General features: G+C 43.1%; 1 protein-coding gene across 1 annotated transcript in view; it reads right to left on the reverse strand.

Annotated features, from left to right (window-relative positions):
• LOC149439323 (uromodulin-like) overlaps nucleotides 1-340 on the reverse strand; it is an 82339-nt gene extending 81999 nt beyond the window's left edge. The window contains exon 1 of the mRNA XM_089659207.1: nucleotides 182-340. Within this exon, the coding sequence (XP_089515333.1) occupies nucleotides 182-230 (49 nt within the window). The 5' untranslated portion in view covers nucleotides 231-340. The remainder of the gene's footprint in view (nucleotides 1-181) is intronic.
• Nucleotides 341-26106: the final 25766 nt, after the last annotated feature.

Here is a 26106-nt window from a genome sequence, read left to right on the forward strand (position 1 = left end):
GCAAAGCTGGAGATACACAAGTTTATATTAAATATTAAAATGATTCTGTATGGGTGAGGGATATACTGAAACTAAATTATCTGTACAGATACGGAAAGTCAAGCTGTAATATTCATAAATACAGTACTAGTGTAGGAATTGTTTAGTATTGACTTATTAATTGTAATTTGCAGCAACTTACCTGCATACTCCATAAGAACAGCCAACGCAATGATAAAGTATATCTTCATTTGTGCAAGTATCGGGTGTGCTCCTGAATATGAGATGAATACCTTATCAGACCAAAACCCAAAAATGCAGAAATCTTCACTTACAGCTGGCTTTATAGATGAGGGGTGGGAGCAAATGACAAAGTAGGCCAAATAATCAGCGATTGCAAACAGTAATATGATGCAAAAACTCCAGGGCTGTTCTAATTGGCCAGGACTGACTTACATTTTTAACTTGTTTGGTAGCAATTTCACGTCAGTAAGATGTAAATTTAACAACAGTCGTCAGTTCATGGGAATGTACAAGGCATACAATTTATAACATAGGAATGTTACTGATCAGACCTAGTGCCACTGTTCACACGTCAGAGAGAACTACCTTACCCCCAGGTCACACTGCTAGCATAACCCACACTTTTTATAGCACTGTGCATCTCTGGAAATTTTCTGTATTTTTACCAAGTCTTATGAAAAAATATATAACATTTTTAAATCATATTTAGCTGCTTATAACACTAGAAGGCTTATTTAAAGTTGTTGGACAAAGTAGGTGGTTCAGACTGGGAGTCTGAGATTCCAAGGTCTGCCCACTACAGCAAGCTGGGTTGCAAACAGGGGAGGACTGACCATTTGGAAACTTGGGCACTGCCCAAGGGCCCGGGGTCAGTAGGGGGCCCCATGAGATGCCTCTGGTACCTTTTTCATAGGCTTTTTTGAGTTTGGGCAAGGACACAGGGGCCCCATGATCCCCTATTGCCCGGGGGCCCCATGAGTTGTCAGTCCACCCCTGGTTGCAAAGTAAGGAAGTTATAAGGCTGGTGGGATAAAGGACATAGTGGTCACAGTTTTTTGTAAACTTATTTTAGGGGGTTTTACATTGGGTAAAGTATGGATTTCTCTCAGCCTGAACTTTCATGCATACAATCAAGAACAAAATCATTAGAAGGACAGACACTGTTACACATTTTCAATAACATTTCTACCCAGAGTATAGCTATCTGGTGATCCTGCCTTGAATGTGCTTGTTCAGGCACTTCCTGTTATCAGGTGACAACTGTCTCATAGTAGTGCTCTGTGTTGTCACCCTGGGACATGCACTTCTAGTGAAGACTGAAAGTTGCAATGCGGACTCACTTTATGCAGTCATGGTCCATTGTTGTCACTTTTAGGATGTCAGTCCAGACCAATTATGTGATCTATGCCGTCCTGCATATAAGCTGGAATACAGCAGCTCCATGCTGCTTCCTGTGATGATGGGGACACCATCCATCCTAGCTTTTATGCAGGATTGTGCCAATCAAGCAGAATACTAATTCTTGGCCAAGCTTTGCAGAAGCAGCAGTTGCCTTAAAGGTATGTAATTCTAAGGAAGTGTAATTTCTCTGCCCTGCGGTGTCATTTGTTAACTATTGGGGCCCTTTCATTGCACTGCAAATTTTACTGTAAAGATGATCTAACCAAAAATGGAGTGTTTTCCTTCCATAGGAACAACTTCATTGAATGTTTCATGAAAGTGGTAATGCACCACAGTCCTTCACATTGTCAGATATTATCTAGTTGCATTGCGTCTGAAAATTCTGTAAAAAATCTTTGTAGCTATGAATATTTTGTCAGCGATTCTGAGTAAATACCCCTTCCCATGCAGTGCAGTGACTGGTGTTTTTCTGCCCTGGAAGAATGCCAGTCACTGCAGGGACACATAGAAACAATTGCATTCTATGTGCCTTGTCTGCACAACAATACAGCCCGGAGATGCAATGCAGTGAGCTGCAATGAAATGTAGACATGCTGCATTTTATTGCAGCTCATAGGAAGGCACTGCATGCGGTAGCACAGCAAGGTGGTGCATTGTGCCAAGCTGTTGTTATGACATGAATGAAGTGTCACTTTGCTCACTTCAAATAAAGTTGAAAAAAACAAAAAGGAACTGTGTAATGTGCAGAAACACAACACACCGCCCCTTCACTGTGGCTCACTGCAGCCAAAACTGACAACTGCCCGCACTCTAAAGCTTAGCTGTAGCTATTAATTGCATAACATTATGGGGTCTGCTTATGAAAGTGCACAGAGTAAATTTATTTCACCCTTTCTCTGCAATGTGGATGTTGAGGTGCAAAGCATCTGTACATAGTTAGGCTGAAAAAAGACAAAAGTCCATCCAGTTCAACCATAGAAAAAAAAAAGTTATAATCCTATACCCACAGTTGATCCAGAGGAAGGCAAAAAAACCCAGCAAAGCATGATCCAATTTGCTCCTGCTGGGAAAAAAAATTCCTTCCTGATCCCCCGAGAGGCAACCGGATATTCCCTGGATCAACTTTACGTATAAATGTTAGTATCCAGTTATATTCTGTGTATCTAAGAAATAATCCAGTCCTTTTTTAAAGCAATCCACAGAGCTGGCCAGAACCAACTCTTGAGGGAGTCTATTCCACATTTTCACAGCTCTCACTGTGAAGAAACCTTTCCGTGTTTGGAGATTAAATTTCTTCAGACCTCCAGACGTAAAGAGTGCCCCCTTGTCCTCTGTGTTGACCTCAGGGTGAATAGCTCTACACCGAGTTCACTATATGAACCCCTGATGTATTTATACATGTTGATCATATCCCCCCTTAATCTCCTCTACTTAAGAGAGAATAAATTCAGTTCCTCTAATCTTTCCTCATAGCTGAGCTTCTCCATGCCTCTTATCAGTTTGGTTGCCCTTCTCTGCACTTTCTCCAGTTCCCCAATGTTCTTTTTGTGAATTGGTGCCCAAAACTGAACTGCATATTCCAGATGAGGTATTACTAATGATTTGTACAGGGGTAATATGATATTTCTCTGGAGTCTATACCTCTTTTAATACAAGAGAGGATTTTTCTCGCTTTAGAAACCGCAGCTTGGCATTGCATGCCATTATTAAGCTTGTGATCTACCAGAACCCCCAGATCCTTCTCCACCATTGATTCCCCCAGTTGCACTCCCCCTAGTATGTATGATGAATGCATATTCTTAACCCCCAAGTGCATAACCTTACATTTCAACATTAAACCTCATTTGCCACATAGTTGCCCAATTAAACAGTGCATTGAGGTCGGCTTGTAAGTTGAAGACATCCTGTAAGGATGTTATTCCACTCCACAGCTTGGTGTCATCTGCAAAGACTGAAATTGGATTGTTAATCTCAGACCCTATATTGTTTATAAAAATATTAAAAAGTAAGGGTCCCGACATTGAACCTTGGGGTACACCACTGATGACCCTAGACCAGTGGTGGGCAACCTTTTTTTTCAACTGAGCCAAATCTCGCCAAAACCATGATTGAAATTTATTTTGAGAGCCACATTTTTAAAACTGGAAATACATCTCGCATATAGTAATTCATCCCCCATAGTAATTCATCCCCCATATAGTAATTCATCCCCCATAGTAATTCATCCCCCATATAGTAATTCATCCCCCATCGTAATTCATCCCCCATAGTAATTCATCCCCCATAGTAATTCATCCCCCATATAGTAATTCATCCTCCATATAGTAATTCATCCCCCATATAGTAATTCATCCCCCATATAGTAATTCATCCCCCATAGTAATTCATCCCCCATATAGTAATTCATCCCCCATAGCAATTCATCCCCCGTATAGTATTTCATCCCTCGTATAGTATTTCATCCCCCGTATAGTATTTCATCCCCCATATAGTATTTCATCCCCCATATAGTATTTCATCCCTCATATAGTATTTCATCCCCCCATATAGTATTTCATCCCCCCATATAGTATTTCATCCCTCATATAGTAATTCATCCCTCATATAGTATTTCATCCCTCATATAGTATTTCATCCCCCCATATAGTATTTCATCCCTCATATAGTATTTCATCCCCCCATATAGTATTTCATCCCTCATATAGTATTTCATCCCCCCATATAGTATTTCATCCCCCCATATAGTAATTCATCCCTCATATAGTATTTCATCCCTCATATAGTAATTCATCCCTCATATAGTAATTCATCCCTCATATAGTATTTCATCCCTCATATAGTATTTCATCCCCCCATATAGTATTTCATCCCTCATATAGTATTTCATCCCCCCATATAGTAATTCATCCCTCATATAGTATTTCATCCCTCATATAGTATTTCATCCCTCATATAGTATTTCATCCCCCCATATAGTATTTCATCCCCCCATATAGTAATTCATCCCTCATATAGTATTTCATCCCTCATATAGAAATTCATCCCTCATATAGTAATTCATCCCTCATATAGTATTTCATCCCTCATATAGTATTTCATCCCCCATATAGTATTTCATCCCTCATATAGTATTTCATCCCCCCATATAGTATTTCATCCCTCATATAGTATTTCATCCCCCCATATAGTATTTCATCCCCCCATATAGTATTTCATCCCTCATATAGTATTTCATCCCCCCATATAGTAATTCATCCCCCATATAGTAATTCATCCCTCATATAGTAATTCATCCCTCATATAGTAATTCATCCCCCATAGTATTTCATCCCTCATATAGTAATTCATCCCTCATATAGTATTTCATCCCTCATATAGTATTTCATCCCCCCATATAGTAATTCATCCCTCATATAGTAATTCATCCCTCATATAGTAATTCATCCCCCATAGTATTTCATCCCTCATATAGTAATTCATCCCTCATATAGTATTTCATCCCTCATATAGTATTTCATCCCCCCATATAGTAATTCATCCCTCATATAGTATTTCATCCCCCCATATAGTAATTCATCCCTCATATAGTATTTCATCCCTCATATAGTAATTCATCCCTCATATAGTATTTCATCCCTCATATAGTATTTCATCCCTCATATAGTATTTCATCCCCCCGATATAGTATTTCATCCCTCATATAGTATTTCATCCCCCCATATAGTATTTCATCCCTCATATAGTATTTCATCCCCCGATATAGTATTTCATCCCTCATATAGTATTTCATCCCCCCATATAGTATTTCATCCCCCATATAGTAATTCATCCCCCATAGTATTTCATCCCTCATATAGTATTTCATCCCCCCATATAGTAATTCATCCCTCATATAGTATTTCATCCCTCATATAGTATTTCATCCCTCATATAGTATTTCATCCCTCATATAGTATTTCATCCCCTCATATAGTATTTCATCCCCCACAGTACTATTCCCCCCCCCCCTTCTAGTAAGCCAAGTCCCCCGTGTCAATTCACTTACCTTTTGCGTTCCTCTCGCTGTCTTCCCGCGCCGTTCGGGTCTTCAGGGCGGACTGTGAGAGGAGCCTAGCTCCCCTCCCCTCACGTTCGGCACGCTGCCCCGCCTACACACATCCTGACAGCCACATCCGCGGGCCGGATTAAAAGGTCCGCGCGGACTTTTGGGGCTGCCAACCGAGAGGAGGCAGGGGAGCGGCCGACCGAGAGGAGGGAGGGGAGCGGCCGACCGAGAGGAGGGAGGGGAGCAGGCGCCCGGCACACAGAAGAGCCGCATTAGAGTGGGTAAAGAGCCGCATGTGGCTTGCGAGCCGCGGCTTGCCGACCACTGCCCTAGACCATTCAGAGTATGAATCATTAACTACTTCTCTCTGAATACGATCTTTTAGCCAGTTTTCTATCCATTTACATATGGATTTTTCCAAGCCCGTAGACTTTATCTTACACATTAGCCGTGTGTGGGGAACTGTGTCAAACGCTTTTGCAAAATCCAAGTATACCACGTCCACCGCCACCCCTCTGTCCAAGGTTTTGCTCACCCCCTCATAAAAAGAAATCAGATTTGTTTGACAACTTCTGTCTTTTATGAATCCATGCTGTCTGTTGCATAAAGTATTTTTTTGTAGCAAGAACTCATCTGTGTGGTCTTTTATTAAACTCTCCAGTATCTTCCCAACTATAGAACTTAAACTAACAGGTCTGTAATTACTTGGTAAAGATTTTGACCCCTTTTTAAATATTGGCACCACATTGGCCTTACGCCAATCCAGTGGTACTATGCCAGTCATTAAAGAGTCCCTAAAAATTAGAAACAATGGCTTTGAATGACAAAGCTCAATTCTTTAATGACCCTTGGGTGTATGCCATCCAGTCCACGTGCTTTATACACCTTTATTCTGTCTAAATATTCCTAGATCATATCAATTGTGAGCCAATGTGGATCATCTGGAGCTGAGTCAATACCATGTCCATTATGGACAAGAGCTCCCCCCATGCTCCTTTGTATATACAGAGCTGAAGAAGGTATTAAATAAATTTGCCTTCTCTTTGTCCCCAGTCACCCACTCTAGTTTATTTTGTAAAGGGCCTAAATGCTCAGACTGAACCTTTTTACTATTAATATATTTGAAGGGTTTTTTGGGGTTGGTCCTGCTATCTTTTGCAATCTGTCATTCGTTTTCAATTTTTGCAGCCTTTATTTCCTTTTTGCATATTCTGTTATATTCTTTGTAATGTTTAAACGATGATAGTGTTCCTTCATTTTTATATTGAATAAAAGCTCTTTTCTTATCTATAGCCTTTTTAACTTTGGCCGTAAGCCACATAGGTTTGATTTTTAGCCTTTTAAATTTGTTGCCCATGGGAATATATTTTACAGTGTGTTCACATACAGTCTTTTTGAAGAACTCCCATTTCTGTGTTGTGTTCATCAATGCCAATATTCCTTCCCAGTCTTAGTCTTGGAGAGCAGCTCTCCAAGACTTGGAAAATTACCTCTCTTGAAATTGAGCATTTTTATTTTTCCTGTATGTGCTTGCTGTTTGCAGCTAACAATAAATGAAATCATGTTATGGTCACTGCTAACCAGATGTTCTTTTATATGGACATTTGTAATAAGCTATGCATGGCTTGAGATTACTAGGTCCAGCCGAGCATCATTCCTAGTAAGGACCTCTATGAACTGTACCATAAAATTGTCCTGTAGTAGGTTTAAAAATGTTTGCCCTTTAACTGTTCTTGTAGTACCATTACTCCAGTCAATTTCCGGGTAGTTAAAATCCCCCATTATTATCACTGTCTCAGCCCTTGCAGCCCTTTCGATCTGTGCAAGGAGCTGAGTTTCCACCTCCTCATTAACACTGGGAGGCTTATAACAAACTCCAATGATTACCTTTGTAGTACGCACCCCCATGTGCAGTTCCACCCATAATACTTCAGCCTCATCACACTCTCCATCAACTATTTCCTCTTTCACACTCACTCTGAGATCACTTCTCACATAGAGACATACACCACCACCTTTCCTATTTACTCTGTCTCTCCGAAAGAGAACATAGCCAGGAATATTAATAGCCCAGTCATGTGAAGAATGAAGCCAAGATTCAGCAATACCAATTAAATCATAGTTCTCTTCATGCACCAAAGCTTCCAACTCACCTATTTTGCTTAGCAGACTTCTAGCATTGGTGAACAAACACTTTAATTGACTGACACCTTGTTTACACATATTTTGCATATCTTTTATTTTCATACAAATGGTACCAATTCCACTGGTTGTTTGTAACATGGGAAACTTCTTATCTGCCATAGCCTTCCCCCCATCTTTCCCCATTCCACCCACCAATAAGTACTGACCCCTGTCTGATCTGTCTACCCCGTTATAATCTAATTGTCCCTCCCCCCTTGATCCTAGTTTAAATACTCCTCCAGCCTTCCCATAAACCTCTCCCCCAGCACAGTAGACCCCCTTCCATTTAGGTGCAGACCATCTCTAGCATATAGGTTGCACCCCAATGAAAGTCAGCCCAGTGCTCTAGAAACCCAAATCCTTCCCTCTTACACCAGGTCTTCAGCCATGCATTGAGTTCTCTAATCTCCCCCTGTCTTTCCTGAGTTGCGCATGGCACAGGTAAAATTTCATCTGATGTCCTCAAAACCAGATGTGGCCCTTAATCACCTTTCTCCTTGGCTTTTTAAGGATTAAATCTCTGCTGCATCCTTTTTTCATATTTTAAGCCCGTTTGGACACCTTTTGTGCCATTCTGAGAATTTGGTCAAAGGTGTGAAAATTTAGAGGAGCACAACCCCAAAATGGACCCCCCATTTCTTTCGCACCTTTATACTCATTGCAACTTCTTTTTACCTAGAAGTGACCAGAGGGATAAAAAATGACTTGATTTAAGCATTAAATAGCCAATGGATTGGCTGGGAAACAAGCATTTTCCAAAACCGGAAGTGGCATCATGGAGTGTCCTCAAAACCAGAAGTGGCTCTTAATCACCTTTCTCCTTGACGTTTTGTGGTTTAATTCTCTGCTGCATCCTTCTTTCATATTTTTAAGCCCGTTTGGACACCTTTTGTGCCACTGAGAATTTGGTTAAAGGTGTGAAAATTTTGAGAACACCCCCAAAATGGACCCTCCATTTTTCACACCTTTATACTCGTTGAAACTTCTTTTTACCAAGGATTGGCCAGCTGGATGAAAAATTAGTTGATTTAAGATTTAAACAGCCAATAGATTGACTGTAAAACAGGCATTTTCCAAAACTTGAAGTGGCATCATGGAGTGTCCCCAAAACCAGAAGTAGCCCTAAATCACCTTTATCCTTGACTTTTTGGGTTTTAAAGTTCTGCTGCATCCTTCTTTCATATTTTTAAGCCCATTTGGACACCTTTTTTTGCCACTCTGAGAATTTGGTCAAAGGTGTGAAAAAGGAGCATGCCTGCAAAACAGACCCCCTATTTTTTTTACACCTTTATACTCATTGCAACTTCTGTTTACCAAAGAGTGACCAGAGGGATGAAAAATTAGTTGATTTGAGCTTTAAACAGCCAAAAGTTTGGCTGGGAACAAGGCATTTTCCAAAACCTGAAGTGACATCATGGGCTGTCCTTAGAATGGGAAATTATATAAAATCAAGGAATTCATATAATGTGACACCAAAGGTGTCGTGTATGCTTTAAAATGCCCATGCAACTTGATATATGTAGGTCGTACCAAACGCAATTTACAGGCACGTATTAAAGAACATATATATAATATTAGTATTGGTTTTAAATACCATAATTTATCATTACACTTTTGGAAATACCATAATTGTGAGGTAAATAAGGTTGAATATTCGGGCATAGAAAAACATACCCCACATTGGAGGGGAGATAATTTGGTGAGAGAGCTGAGTAAAAAAGAATCCTTGTGGATATATGAACTAGGTAGTTTGGCCCCAGGTGGCCTAAACAAGGATTTTGATCTCTCATGTTTTATTAGTGACATTTAAATTTGTTATATATGGATTACTGTAAGGTATTTTGATATATGATATTTCATTAAGGATAGACGTATAGTTCCCTAGAGATCTATTAGATTAATTGGTCCTATTCATACTTTAATTGGATAGAGTAGACTTGCGGAATCATTAAAATATATATTTATTGTTTTATTCCCTTTTATTATTATTTTATTATAATATTTTTTATTATTATTTTTCCCATCTTCATTTTAGTTCATTTTTTATTATACATTTTTTATTTTTTATATTTTTTATTTTTACCATTTACATTTAATAGTTTTTGATATTTTAATCTTTTTTGTATCAAGTGATGTGATTGGGAAGAACAGCTTGGTTCAGAGACTTTTAAGTAGTTATAATTCAATGTATCAATATGCGGTATATTGTATTTGTTTAGTATTGTATAATTTATCTTTATGTAAGCCGTCAGTGTACTTGCCAGTCAATAAGGTGGATTGACAAAAAGTAACAATGTAACTTTTAAGATCATCATAACACGATCGCTTGCACAGGTGACTGTTATGGTATGTGGTTTTTGGCCCCAAAAAGATGGACGCGCCCAGGAGTACTTCAAGAAAATGGCGGATAATCACTATACAATTGCAAGAAAAAGTATGTGAACCCCTTGGGATTACGTGGAGTTTTGCATGAATTGGGCATAAAATGTGCTCTGAACGTCATCTAAGTCACAACAATAGAAGAACACAATCTGCTGAACATAATACTACACAAACATTAGATGTTGCCATGGTTTAATTGCACATAACATGTAAACATTCACAGTGCAGGGAGGAAAAAGTATGTGAACCTTTGGACTTAATAACTGGTTGACCCTCCTTTGGCAGCAATAACCTCAACCAAACGTTTCCTGTAGTTGCAGATCAGACCTGCACAACGATCTGGAGTAATTTTGGACCACTCCTCTTCACAAAACTGTTTCAGTGTAGCAATATTCTTGGGATGTCTGAATCGCTCTCTTAAGGTCATGCCACAGCATTTCAATCGGGTTGAGGTCAGGACTCTGACTGGGCCACTCTAGAAGGCGTATTCTGTGCTGTTGCAGCCATTGTTTTGTTGAATTACTTGTATGCTTTGGGTCATTGTCCTGTTGCATCACCCATTCTCTGCGGAGCTTCAGTTGGCGGACAGATGGTCGTACGTTTTCCTGCAAAATGTCTTGATAAACTCTGGAATTCATTTTCCCATCAATGACAACAATCCATCCAGGCCCTGAGGCAGCAAAGCAGCCCCAAACCATGACGCTCCCTCCGCCATGTTTTACAGTGGGGATGAGGTTTTGATGTTGGTGTGCTGTGCCTTTTTTTCTCCACACATAGTGTTGTGTGTTCTTCCCAAACAACTCAATCTTGGTTTCATCTGTCCACAGTATATTTTGCCGGTAGTGCTGTGGAACATCCAGGTGTTTTTTTGCAAACTTCAAACATGCTGCAATATTCTTTTTGGACAGCAATGGCTTCCTCTGTGGTGTCCTCCCATGTACTCCATTCTTGTTTAATGTTTTCCTTATTGTAGATATGTCAACAAAAATGTTAGCATGTGCCAGAGATTTCTGTAGGTCTTTAGCTGACACTCTGGGATTCTTCTTTACCTCCTGCAGCATTCTGCGCTGTGCTCTTGCAGTCATTTTTACAGGATGACCATGCCTAGGGAGAGTAGCAACAGTGCTAAACTTTCTCTATTTGTAGACAGTCTGTCTTACCGTGGACACATGAACATCAAGGCTTTTGGAGATACTTTTGTAACCCTTTCCAGCTTCATGCAAGTCAACAATTCTTGATCGTAGGTCTTCTGAGAGCTCTTTTCTGCGAGGCATGGTTCACATCAGACAGTGCTTCTTGAAACCAGTAAACCCAAAACAGGTGTGTGTTTTTTAAGGGCAGGACAGCTGTCAGCAACACATCCAATATCATCACACTGATTGGAGTCAAGGTTGGCTCACTCCTGGCTCCAATTCGCTCTGGGAGAAGTCATTAAGCTAGGGCCTCACATACTTTTTCCTCCCTGCACTGTGAATGTTTACATGTTATGTGCAATTAAACCATGGCAACATCTAATGTTTGTGTAGTATTATATTCAGCAGACTGTGTTCTTCTATTGTTGTGACTTAGATGACGTTCAGAGCACATTTTATGTCCAATTAATGCAAAACTCCACGTAATCCCAAGGGGTTCACATACTTTTTCTTGCAACTGTATAAGGGAATATGGGTGTAGTGAACGTCCAATCAAATCCCCCTGATGAAACTGTGTGACCTGCAGCGTAACATGTAGGGGAGGGGCTACGACATCACCCGGAACCCGAGGACGGCAAGTACGGCGGACACGCTGGCTGTTATTTATCGTGGATGTTATATTCAAAACGCTTGATATTTTATATTACATAGGAGCAGGGGCGGACTGACAACACATGGGGCCCCCGGGCAATAGGGGATCATGGGGCCCCTGTGTCCTTGCCCAAACTCAAAAAAGCCTATGAAAAAGGTACCAAGGGCATCTCATGTGGCCCCCTACTGACTCCGGGCCCTCGGGCAGTGCCAGAGCTTGCAAATGGTTAGTCCGCCCCTGCATAGGAGATTGAGCGAGAGATCCCTGCAGTGATAGTGGTAGGAGAGGAGAGCCACGTTGGAACAGCAATTTTGACAAAAATTATGACAAAAAAATACAACTTCAAAAAACTCGCCATGCCTCTTATGAAGTACGTCGGACTGTCTACTCTGCAAAAAGGGGTCATTTGGGGATATCTGTACTATTCTGACATTCTTGGACCTCAAGAAATTAGATTGGCTGTCAGTACTTCAGGATTGATCAATATTCAGATCTATACCATAGTTTGTGAACTCTATAACTTTCCTACAAACTAAAAAATACATCCTAATTTGGGTTATTTTCACCAAAGACATGTAGCAGAATCTCGGCCTAAATTTATGAAGAACAATTATTTATTTGTAAACTTTTATAACAGAAACAAAGAAAAATGTGTTTTTTTTTCAAACTTTTTTGCTTTTTTTTGTTAATTTAGCAAAAAATAAAAACCCCAGCAGTGATTAAATACCACCAAAAGAAAGCTCTAGTTGTGTGAAGAAAATGATAAAATTTTAGTTTGGGTACAGTGTTGTATGACCGCGCAATTGTCATTCAAAGTGTGAGAGCGCTGAAACCTGAAAAATGGCCTGGGCAGGAAGGTGTAAAATTGCACGGTATTGAAACGGTTAAACAGCCAATAGATTGGCTGGAAAACAGGCATTTTTCAATACCAGAAGTGGCATCATGGGGTATCCTCAAAACCAGAAGTGGCCCTTAATCACCTTTCTCCTAGGCTTTTTGGGGTTTAAAGATCATCTGCATCCTTTTTCATATTTTTAAGTCCCTGTGGACACCTTTTGTGCCATTCTGAGAATTTGGTCAAAGGTGTGAAAATTTCGAAGCGCACATCCCTCAAACGGACCCCCTATTTTTTTCACACCTTTATGCTCATTGCAACTTCTTTTTTCCAAGGAGTGGCCAGAGGGATGAAAAATTAGTTGATTTGAGTTTTAAACAGCCAGTAGATTGGCAGGAAAACAGGCGTTTTCTAAAACTGGAAGTGGGATCATGGAGTGTTCTCAAAACCAGAAGTGGCCCTTAATCACCTTTCTCCTTGACTTTTTGGAGTTTAAAGCTCTGCTGCATCCTTTTTCATATTTTTTTATCCCGTTTGGACACCTTTTGTGCCACTCTGAGAATTTGGTCAAAGGTGTGAAAATTTTGAGCACACCTCCAAAACGGACCTCCCATTTTTTTTGCACCTTTATACTCATTGCAACTTCTTTTTACCAAGGAGAGGCCAGAGGGATAAAAAATGAGTTGATTTGAGCTTTAAACAGCCAATAGTTCGGCTGGGAAACAGGCATTTTCCAAAACCTGAAGTGACATCATGGGCTGTCCTCAGAATGGGAAATTATATAAAATCAAGGAATTCATATCATGTGACACCAAAGGTAGTTGATATGAGCTTTAAACAGCCAATAGATTGTCTGGGAATTAGGCATTTTCCAATACCAGAAATGGCATTGTCAGGGTCCTGTCCACGGCAGAAGTTTTGGAAGATCTGGCATTTCTGCCAGTACTCTGCATGACCGCAGAAGGACACATCAGCCTCTGTTTGGTGCCAGACGGCCTTTATAAGGAGGCTTATTACTTCCTCAAGTTGCTGGATGATCTCTAGCTCCCCGTGCCCTGTTCCTGTTTCCTGTGACTTTCACCTGTGATTTTCTGTTACCGATTCGGCTTGCTCCTGGACCTGTCTACTCTGCTTTACCCCTGATCTGACCTCGGCCTGGCTTACGGATACTCTCTCTCTCTCGCTCCTCTGTGTATGACCTCGGCTATCTCATCTGACTACGTCTGCTCTGATTCCCACCTGGTACCTGACCTTGGCTTGAACCGACATCTAAATCCCGGAAGGGCTTGCATACGATGCACAGTGGTACCAGCTGTGCTTCTGAGTGGACCACCAACCAGCACTCCTACAGGCGACCTGTGCAACTTTGGGCCTGACTCCTGCAGTCCCACTCTCAGGGGAGTCCGGAACTTAGCTGCAAGGGAAGCCCTCTCTCCATTGGCCTCCATCACCAGGTACATGATAGTATCATCCAGCCAGTATGTCCGAGGCCGAGAGAGGCGCTTCCGCACTAGAGGCCCTGTGCCAACAGATGACGGCACTTACCCAAGCAGTGAAGGATCTATAGCAAGGATACTTCCAGCTAGAAGGGCGTCTTCACTCCCTCTCTACTTCCACGGACCAGGATCCCTCCGCCAGTTCCAACCCAGTAGCCGCACCTGCCATTCAGTCTCCTGCCACCACTCCTGCTATCGTGTTACCACCTCTGGAACCCAGAGTTCCTACTCCTGAACGTTTTCTCGGGGATCGACGTAAGTTCAGAGCTTTCAAGAATGCCTGTGAATTATATTGTGCTCTGCAACCCAGGACCTTTTCTCTGGAAGCGGTCAAGGTTGGGTTCTTCATTTCCGTCTTGTCTGAAGAACCTCAGTCTTGGGCACATAGTCTTCTGGAACAAAAGAACCCAGCACTCAATTCAGTGAGTGAATTCTTTGAAGCCATGGCTGCCCTCTACGACGATCCCCAGATGACCTCCACTGCTGAGTCTGCCCTCCATACTCTACTACAAGGTCGGCGACCTGTGGAGGACTACATAGTGGAGTTCCGTAAATAATCTGCAGACACCGGTTGGAACGATGCAGCATTGAAGTACCAGTTCCGCCTAGGCCTGTCTGAGTCCCTCAAGGATGAGTTAGCTAGGGTGGAAGCTCCCTCCTCCTTGGAGAACCTTATCCTGCTCACTACTCGGTTGGATCGGCATCTACGGGGGAGACGCGCTGAGCGTACTCAGACCTTTCGGCCACTTGGGTTCTGCCAAAAGTTCCAGGGCCAACGCCTCCTGCCCTTGCTCTGCAACTTATCAACAATATGGAGGTAGAACCTATGCAAATCGACCTTCTCCGACCTGCCCTAACTCTGGAAGAAAGGCTACGCAGACAGCAAGGCAACCTCTGTCTTTACTGTGGGGCCACGGGCCACTTCCTGCGTAATTGTCAAGCCAGCCCCATCCTTCGTACCTTCAGCTATCCGAGACTTAACCACCCATGTCATTCTCCCCATGTCTTTGTAGGTGACTGGAAGGGACGTCAAGTTGTGGGCAGTTGTGGACTCTGGGGCTTGTAGCTGTTTCTTAGACATCCAATTGGCCAAGGACTTACACATCCCCCTTCTGCCTAAGAAACAGAGACTTGACTTCTTACTTGCGGATGGCACTACTCTGAGTTCTGGACCTGTTACCTATTCTTGCAACCACCGACTCCGGCCATCAGTAGTTTATTCGTTTTGACGTGCTCAGATCCCCCATGTTTCCAGCCATTCTAGGAATACCCTGGTTGCAAGCCAACAACCCACAGATCAATTGGCCCAAGAAGGAAATCATCTTTTTTTCAGAATATTGTCTACAACACTGTGGTTCCCCTACACCAGGGGTGGGCAAACTTTTTGACTTGAGGGCCGCAATGGGTTCATATATTGGACCTGGGGGCCGGACCAAGAGTAGATATAGTAATTCATCCCCCATAGTAATTCATCCCCCATAGTAATTCATCCCCCATATAGTAATTCATCCCCCATAGTAATTCATCCCCCATAGTAATTCATCCCCCATAGTAATTCATCCCCCATATAGTAATTCATCCCCCATAGTAATTCATCCCCCATAGTAATTAATCCCCCATATAGTAATTCATCCCCCATATAGTAATTCATCCCCCATATAGTAATTCATCCCCCCTATAGTAATTCATCCCCCCTATAGTAATTCATTCCCCATATTAATTCATCCCCCATATTAGTTCATCCCTCATATAGTATTTCATCCCCCATAGTACTATTCCCCCCCAAGTAGTAAGCCAAGTCCCCCCTGTGTCAATTTACTTACCTTTGCTCCGCACGTTCCTCTCGCCGTCTTCCCGCGCCGTTCCGGTCTTCAGGGCGGACTGTGAGAGGAGCCTAGCTCCCATCACGTTCGTCACACTGCCCCGCCTACACACATCCTGACAGCCAATGTATCACGCTCCGCGGGCCAGATTAAAAGGTCCGCCGGGCCGTATACGGCCCGCGGGCCGTAGTTTGCCCATTGCTGCTCTAGTCACTCCTAGTTAAAAAGAAGTTGCAATGAACATAAAGGTCCAAAAAAAATGGGGGGTGCATTTTGGAGGTGTGCTCCTTGAAATTTTCACACCTATGACTAAATTCTCAAATTCCTACACACATCCTGACAGCCATCCTGACAGTATCACGCTCCGGATTAAAAGGTCCGCCGGCCCGTATACAGCCCGCGGGCCGTAGTTTGCCCATTGCTGCCCTACACCCACCAATTCTTCCGTATGTCTCTCAGTCCAACCTTCACCAGAGGCCAGTCAATCAGTTCCTTCTACCTACCATGACTTCCTCGATGTGTTTGATAAAAAGAAATTGCCTTCTCATCGGTCTTACAATTGCCCAATTGAGTTACTCCCAGCTGCAGAAATACCATTTGGGCGAATTTTCCCATTATCCGAACTTGAACTGGAAGCCCTCCAGCACTATCTAGACGAGAATCTCGCTAAAGGATTCATCCGCCCCTCTTCCTCTCCTGCCGGGGCTGGAGTTTTCTTTGTAGAAAAAAAGGATCGGTGTCTTAGACCTTGCATTGACTACAGGGAACTTAATAAAATTACCATTAAAAACTGGTATCCTCTTCCTCTGGTGCCTGAGTTATTTCAGAGATTTCGAACAGCCCGAGTGTTCACTAAATTGGACTTACGGGGGCTTACAATTTAGTCTGTATAAGAGAGGGCGACGAGTGGAAGACCGCCTTCAGAACACGCTTCGGACATTTTGAATACTTAGTGATGCTGTTTGGGCTATGTAATGCCCCTGCTACGTTCCAACATTTTGTGAACGACATCTTTAGAGAATACCTTGACCTTTTAGTGATCGTCTACCTGGACGATATCCTAATTTTCTCTACCTCACTGGAACACCATCGTGATCACGTTAGGAAAGTGTTAAACACTCTAAGGATGGCTTGTACGCCAAGGCGGAGAAGTGTGAGTTGAGAAGCAGTCCATCCAGTTCCTGGGGCTCATAATTTCCACCGTGGGGATCTCCAGGGACCCTCAGAAAGTATCTGCTATTCTGGATTGGCCTACACCTGCAGACAGGAAAGGGGTCCAAAGATTTGTGGGTTTTGCCAACTTTTATCGGAAATTTATTAAGGGCTTTTCCACAGTCATTGTCCCTATTACTCAACTCACCCGCCAGCATACACGATTTTGCTGGAGCCAGGAAGCTCAAAAAGCGTTTGAGCAATTAAAAGATCAATTCACCTTTGCTCCTGTGTTACAGCATCCAGAGCCAACACTCCCCTTCATCCTTGAGGTAGATGCATCTGAAGTTGCTACAGGAGCCGTACTCTCCAGGAGCCAGGGCCCAAAGGCTCTGCTTCACCCAATAGCCTTTTGTTCTAGAAAACTGAGCCAAGCCAAGAGGAACTACCATGTGGGAGATAGGGAACTTTTAGCGATTAAGTTAGCATTTGAAGAATGGAGATATCTTTTGGAAGGAGCCAGCCACCCAATTATGATTTTCACAGATCATAAAAATCTGGAGTATCTAAGGTCCGCCAAGCGCCTAAGACCTCGACAGGCTAGATGGGCTTTATATTTCTCCAGGTTTAACTTCCACATAACCTACCGCCCAGGATGCAAGAACGGTAAGGCAGATGCCCTTTCCCACATGTTCCCAGGCCCAGAGGAGCCTTCTCCCCCCAACACCATTTTGTCGGCCCAAAAATTTTTGCTGATCCAACTCAGCCTAAAGTCTTGGATCAAGCAAGCCTCTGTACTATGCCCTGAACCCGAACAAAATTCGCTTAGAAGGCAGGATGGTCTTTTTTGGCACAAGGATAAAATCTTTGTACCCCAAGAAGTGAGGTCTCAAATTTTCAGGGCTTTCCATGACCATCAACTGGTTGGACACTTTGAAGCCCGTAAGACAATGGAACTAATCCAGCGATCCTTCTGGTGGCCCAACTTGAATGACTATAGATCTTATGCAAAGTCGTGCACAGTGTGTCTGCGGAACAAGGGTGACAAAGCCAAGGCTTGGGGGTTGCTGAGGCCCCTGCCCATTCCTGATCATCCCTGGGAGATGGTCGCAATGGACTTCATTGTGGATTTGCCACCATTGGAGGGGTTTACTACCATTATGGTAGTAGTGGATCGGCTATCCAAGATGGCCCACATTTTACCAATGGTGGATACTCCATCCGCACCAGAGACTGCACTAACCTTCATCAAAAAGATTGTTAGGTTACATGGTCTGACCAGGAATATCGTCTCAGACCGAGGGGTGCAGTTTACGTCCAGGTTCTGGAGAGCCCTCTGCAAAGCCCTGAAGGTGGAACTCTGCTTATCTTCCGCCTAACATCCCCAGAGTAATAGGCAAATGGAGCGAACAAACCAGACTTTGGAGCAATATTTACGGTGCTTCTCTGCTTTTTCTCAGGATGATTGGGCATCTCTACTCCCATTGGCAGAATTTGCCTACAACATCTACAAACCAGTCACCATTTTGGGCCAATTATGGATTCCACCCTTCCTCCATACCTGACACAATTCCTGAAGCTTCGGTACCCGCAGTACAGGACAGACTCTCCATGCTACAGAACAACTGTAAAGTCCTCCGAGAGTCTATATTGAAATCCCAGGCTGATTATAAGAAACACTATGACAGGAAACGGAGAGGAAACCCTCCTCTGAAGATTGGAGACAAAGTTTGGCTATCAACTGCCAATCTAAAACTCCCATGCCCGTCACATAAGTTGGGTCCAAGGTACATTGGCCCTGTCAGGGCTCCGGGGTGTGACCAGAGGTATGTGACTGACGCAGGGAAACGCAGGCTTCAGATATGTTATAAACAATAAGACAATTTATTAAAGACTAACAATACAAACATAAACGCAGTGCAATACTAAAACATAACACAGTGCAAACAAACCAAACCACCCACAGATAACAATATATACAATGCAAGCGTCGTCAGGCAGGCCGGGTCAATAACAATCGGGCAGGTAGGAACAGGGGGTCAAGCAGAGATTGGTCAGGGTCACAAGCCAGGGATGAAACAGGAGAAGTCAGCAGAGGTCCGGAATCAGGCAGGGTCAGCAACGAATCAGACAGAGACAGGAACAGGAACAGGAACAGGAATGCAGGAACAAGATACAGGGCCCAGGAAAAACACACACCAAGGCAGAGACTGCAGGTCTGGCCATCCCTTAAATACACCTGCATGATCAGTTTCAGATGTTTGGCTGGCTGCAGGGTTGAGTCTCTGATTGCCGGGAGCACCCGCTGGCCAGCCCTGGTACTGCAGCCCACAAGGCAGGTGAGTCCCACCATTACTGGCAAGTCCATTCCTGACAGGCCCTTTCCGGATCAAGAGGGAAATCAATCCAGTGGCGTTTGAGCTGTGCCTGCAGGAATCATAAAAGATCCACCTAGTTTTCCTTGTCTCCCTACTCAAGCCAGCTGTTCCTGATCCTTTTCCAGGGAGAATAGAACCACCTCCTCCGCCGATAACAGTTGGGGAGGAGACGGAATATGAGGTTGAAGCAATTCTGGACTGCAGAAGGCGGGGAAGAAAAATCCAGTACCTGGTCAGATGGAAGGGATACCCACCTGAAAAAAGTTCCTGGGAATCAAAAGGCAATGTACATGCCCCCAGGCTTCTCCAAGAATTTCGTTCTAAGTATCCTGAAAAGATGGCCCAGGTGGGCATCTGGAGGCTGCCCTTTGGGGGGGACACTGTCAGGGTCCTGTCTACGGCAGAAGTTTTGGAAGATCTGGCATTTCTGCCAGTACTCTGCATGGCCGCAGAAGGACACATCAGCCTCAGTTTGGTGCTAGACGGCCTTTATAAGGAGGCTCATCACTTCCTCAAGTTGCTGGATGATCTCTAGTTCTCCGTGCCCTGTTCCTGTTTCCTGTGACTTTCACCTGTGATTTCCTGTTATCAAATCGGCTTGCTCCAGGACCTGTCTACTCTGCTTTACTCCTGATCTGACCTTAGCCTGGCTTATGGATACTCTCTCTCTCTCTCGCTCCTCTGTGCATGACCTCGGCTATCCCATCTGACTACGTCTGCTCTGATTCCCACCTGGTACCTGACCTTGGCTTGAACCGACTACCCAGAAAACATCTAAATCCTGGAAGGGCTTGCATACCACGCACAGGCGCCTCCTGTCTGCAGACCTATCTCTGTGCACCAGCTGTGCTTCTGAGTGGACCACCAACCAGCACTCCTACAGGTGACCTGTGCAACTTTGGGCCTGATTCCCGCTGTCCCACTCTTAGGGGAGTCCGGAACTTAGCCGAAAGGGAAGCCCTCTCTCCATTGGCCTCCATCACCAGGTACGAGATAGGCATCATGTGGTGTCCTCAAAACCAGATGTGGCCCTTAATCCCCTTTCTCCTTGGCTTTTTAAAGCTTTTTTAAAGATTAAAGCTCTGCTGCATCCTTTTCATTTTTGTACGCCCGTTTGGACACCTTTTTTTCAAAGCTAAGAATTTGGTCAAAGGTGTGAAAACTTTGAGGAGCACACCCCCAAAACGGACCCCCTATTTTTTTCGCACCTTAATACTCATTGCAACTTATTTTTTTATCAAAGAGTGGCTAGAGGTATGAAAAATGAGTTGATATGAGCTTTAAACTGCTAATAGATTGGCTTGGAAATAGGCATTTTCCAAAACCAGAAGTGAAATCATGGGGTGTCCTCAAAACCAGAAGTGGCCCTTAATCACCTTTCGCCTTGGCTTTTTGAGGTTTAAAGCTCTGCTGAATCCTATTTTCATATTTGTAAGCCCGTTTGGACACCTTTTGTGCCACTCTGAGAATTTGGTCAAAGTTGTGAAAATTTCGAGGAGCACACCCCCAAAATGGACCCCCCTTTTATTTCGCACCTTTATACTCCTTGCAACTTCTTTTTACTAAGGAGTGACAAGAGGGATGAAAAATTAGTTGATATGAGCTTTAAAAAACCAATAGATTGGCTGGGAAACAGGTATTTTCCAATACTGGAAGTGACATCATGGGCTGTCCTCAAAACCAGAAGTGGCCTTAACCACATGCCTAAAGGGCACTTATACCCCCTTCCTGCCCAGGCCAATATCCAGCTTTCAGCGCTGTCACATTTTGAATGACAGATAGAGCTTTATTTTGGTGGTATTTTATCACCTCTGGGGTTTTTATTTTTTCTTAAACAAACCAAAAACCACTGAAAATTTTGAAAAAAAAAGTTTTTTCTTAGTTTTTGTTATAAAATTTTGCAAATAAGTGATTTTTCTCCTTCACTGATGTGCGCTAATGAGGCTGCAGCTATGGGCATTGATAGGCTGCACTGATGGATACTGATAGATTGCACTGATAGGCTGCACTGACTGGCACCGTTAGGTGGCACTGACTGGCACTGTTAGGCGGCACTGACAGGCGGCACTGACGGGCACTGATAGGCGGCACTGATGCACACTGATAGGCGGCACTGACTGGCACTGATATGTGGCACTGATTTGCAGCACTGATAGGTGGCACTGATTGGCAGCACTGATAGGTGGCACTGCCTGGCACTGATGGGTGACACTGAAAGGCAGCTCAGATGGGCACTGATATGTGGCATTGATGTGACACTGATGGGCACTGAGAGCTGGCATTGATGGACACTGGCAGGTGGCACTGCTGGGGCTAGACTGATCATCAGGGCACACTGATCATCAGGGCACACTGATCATCAGTGCCCGGGTGATCAGTGCACATGTCCCCTCCGAGGAATGCCGATTACCAGCTCTCCTCTTTTCAAGAGCTGTCAGCGTGACAGCTTTTGAGGAGAGAAATGCCTATAACCGGCATCTGATAACATGACCGAGCTGACATCTTTGGCTCTTTCCATGAATCGGTGATCGGCTGTGTCCAAGGGACACAGCACACCGCCGATCTGCGCGCTCCCGGAGCCGCACATGCGCGGTGAGAATGGGAGGACATCATATGACGTCCTCCCAGAATGAGAGAACCGCCTTGCGTCCGTCATTGGACTATATGGCGGGTGGGAGGAGGTTAATCACCTTTCTCCTTGGCTTTTTAAGGATTAAAGCTCTGCTGCATTTCATATTTTTCATATTTTTAACACCATTTGCACACCTTTTGTGCCACTCTGAGAATTTAGTCATAGGTGTGAAAATTTCAAGGAGCACACCTCCAAAATGCACCCCCCATTTTTTTTGGACCTTTATGTTCATTGCAACTTCTTTTTAACTAGGAGTGACTAGAGCAGCAATGGGCAAACTACGGCCCGGCGGACCTTTTAATCTGGCCCGCGGAGCGTGATACATTGGCTGTCAGGATGTGTGTAGGCGGGGCAGCGTGACGAACGTGAGGGGAGCTAGGCTCCTCTCACAGTCCGCCCTGAAGACCGGAACGGCGCGGGAACACGGCGAGAGGAACGCGCGGAGCAAAGGTAAGTAAATTGACACAGGGGAATATGGGGAATGAATTACTATAGGGGGGATGAATTACTATAGGGGGGATGAATTACTATATGGGGGATGAATTACTATAGGGGGGATGAATTACTATAGGGGGGATGAATTACTATGGGGGATGAATTACTATAGGGGGGATGAATTACTATGGGGGATGAATTACTATGGGGGGTGAATTACTATGGGGGATGAATTACTATATGGGGGATGAATTACTATAGGGGGGATTAATTACTATAGGGGGTATGAATTACTATATGGGGGATGAATTACTATAGGGGGGATGAATTACTATATGGGGGATGAATTAGTATATGGGGGATGAATTACTATAGAGGGTATGAATTACTATATGGGGGATGAATTACTATATGGGGGATGAATTACTATGGGGGATGAATTACTATATGGGGATGAATTACTATATGGGGGATGAATTACTATGGGGGATGAATTACTATATGGGGGATGAATTACTATATGGGGGATGAATTACTATGGGGGATGAATTACTATATGGGGGATGAATTACTATATGGGGATGAATTACTATATGGGGGATGAATTACTATGGGGGATGAATTACTATATGGGGGATGAATTACTATATGGGGGGTGAATTACTATATGGGGGATGAATTACTATGGGGGATGAATTACTATATGGGGGATGAATTACTATGGGGGATGAATTACTATATGGGGGATGAATTACTATGGGGGATGAATTACTATATGGGGGATGAATTACTATGGGGGATGAATTACTATATGGGGGATGAATTACTATATGGGGGATGAATTACTATGGGGGATGAATTACTATATGGGGGATGAATTACTATGGGGGATGAATTACTATGGGGGATGAATTACTATGGGGGACAAATTACTATATGGGGGATTAATTACTATGGGGGATGAATTACTATATGGGGGATGAATTACTATGGGGGATGAATTACTATATGGGGGATGAATTACTATGGGGGATGAATTACTATATGGGGGATTAATTACTATGCTTACTATGGGGGAATATTACTATACTTACTATGGATGACACATACACATCATTCATCTACTCTTGGTCCGGCCCCCGGGTCCAATATATGAACCCATTGCAGCCCTCAAGTCAAAAAGAGATGAAAAATTAGTTGATATGAGCTTTAAAATGGCATAAAAGGTGTCCAAACGGGCTTAAAAATATGAAAAAAGGATGCAGCAGAGCTTTAAACCCCAAAAAGTCAAGGAGAAAGGTGATTAAGGGCCACTTCTGATTTTGAGGACTGCCTATGATGTCACCTCCGTTTATGGAAAATGCCTTTTTCCCAGCCAATCTATTGGCTGTTTAACACTCAAATCTACTCATTTTTCATCTCTCTGGTCACTCCTTGGTAAAAAGAAGTAGGAATGAGCATAAAGGAGTGAAAAAAATAGGGGGTCCGTTTTGGAGGTGTTTTCAAAATTTTCACACCTTTGACCAAATTCTCAGAGTGACACAATCGGTGCCAAAATGGGCTTAAAATATGAAAAAAGGATGCAGCAGAGCTTTAAACCCCAAAATGTTAAGGAGAAAGGTGATTAAGGGCCACTTTTAGTTTTTTGGACACCTCATGATGCCACTTCCAGTTTTGGAAAATGCCTGTTTCCCAGCCAATCTATTGGCTGTTTAAGCTCAAATCAACTCATTTTTCATCCCTCTGGTCACTCCTTGGTAAAAAGAAGTGGCAACGAGTATAAAGGTGTAAAAAAAATGGGGGGTCAATTTTGGGGGTGTGCTCCTGAAAATTTTCACACCTTTGACCAATTTATCAGAATGGTACAAAAGGTGTCCAAACAGCCTTAAAATAATGAAAAAAAAAATGTAGCAGAGCTTTAAACCCCAAAAAGTCAAGAATAAAGGTGATTAAGGGCCACTTCTGGTTTTGCGGACACCCCATGATGTCACTTCCGGCTTTGGAAAATGCCTGTTTCCCAGCCAATCTATTGGCTGTTTAAATCTTAAATCAACTCCTTTTTTATCCCTCTGGTCACTCCTTGGTAAAAAGAAGTTTCAATGAGTATAAAAGGTGCGAAAAAATGGGGGGTCCGTTTTGGGGGTGTTCTCAAAATTTTCACACCTTTTACCAAATTCTCAGAGTGGCACATAAGGTGTCCAAATGGGCTTAAGAATATGAAAAAAGGATGCAGAAGGGCTTTAAACCCCAAAATGCCAAGAAGAAAGGTGATTAAGGGCTACTTTCGATTTTGAGGACTGCCTATGATGTCACCTCCGTTTATGGAAAATGCCTTTTTCCCAGCCAATCTATTGGCTGTTTAACACTCAAATCTACTCATTTTTCATCCCTCTGGTCACTCCTTGGTAAAAAGAAGTCGCAATGAGCATAAAGGAGCAAAAAAAATAGGGGGTCCGTTTTGGGGGTGTTCTCAAAATTTTCACATCTTTGACCAAATTCTCAGAGTGGCACAAAAGGTGTCCAAACAGGCTTAAAAATATGAAAATAGGATGCAGCAGAGCTTTAAAGCCTAAAAAGCCAAAGAGAAAGGTAATTAAGGGCCACTTCTGGTTTTTCGGACACCCCATGATGTCACTTCTGGCTTTGGAAAATGCCTGTTTCCCAGCCAATCCATTGGCTGTTTAAAGCTCAAATCAACTCATTTTTCATCCCTTTGGCCACTTCTTGGTAAAAAGAAGTTTCAAGGAGTATAAATGTGCAAAAAAAATGGGGGGTCCATTTTGGCGGTGTGCTCCTCAAAATTTTAACATCTTTGACCAAATTCACAGAGTGGCACAATAGGTGCCAAAATGGGCTTAAAGATATGAAAGAAGGAAGCAGCAGAGCTTTAACCCCCAAAAAGTCAAGGAGAAAGGTGATTAAGGTCCACTTCTGGTTTTGAGGACACCCCATGATGCCACTTCCGGTTTTGGAAAATGCCTGATTCCCAGCCAATCCATTGGCTGTTTAAAGCTCGAATCGACTAATTTTTCATCCTTCTGGTCACTCTTTTGTAAAAAGAAGTTGCAATGAGTATAAAGGTGTGAAAAATGGGGGGGGGTCCGTTTCGGGGGTGTGCTCCTCGAAATTTTCACACCTTTGACCAAATTCTCAGAGTGGCACAAAAGGTGTCCAAACAGGCTTAAAAATATGAAAATAGGATGCAACAGAGCTTTAAAACCCAAAAAGCCAAAGAGAAAGGTGATTAAGGGCCACTTCTTGTTTTGAGGACACCCCATGATGCCACGTCCGGTATTGGAAAATGCCTGTTTCCCAGACAATCTATTGGCTGTTTAAAACTCAAATCAACTCATTTTTCATCCCTCTGGTTACTCCTTGGTAAAAAGAAATTGCAACGAGTATAAAGGTGTGAAAGAAATGGGGGGTCCATTTTGGCAGTGTGCTCCTTGAAATATTAACATCTTTGACCAAATTCTCAGAGTGGCAGAAAAGGTGTCCAAACGGGCTTAAAAAATATGAAAAAAGGAAGCAGCAGAGCTTTAAACCCCAAAATGT

Source organism: Staurois parvus, unplaced genomic scaffold (assembly GCF_062004578.1).
Source record: "Staurois parvus isolate SC_StPar_1 unplaced genomic scaffold, SC_StPar_1.0 ptg001134l, whole genome shotgun sequence".
Taxonomy (NCBI): domain Eukaryota; kingdom Metazoa; phylum Chordata; class Amphibia; order Anura; family Ranidae; genus Staurois; species Staurois parvus.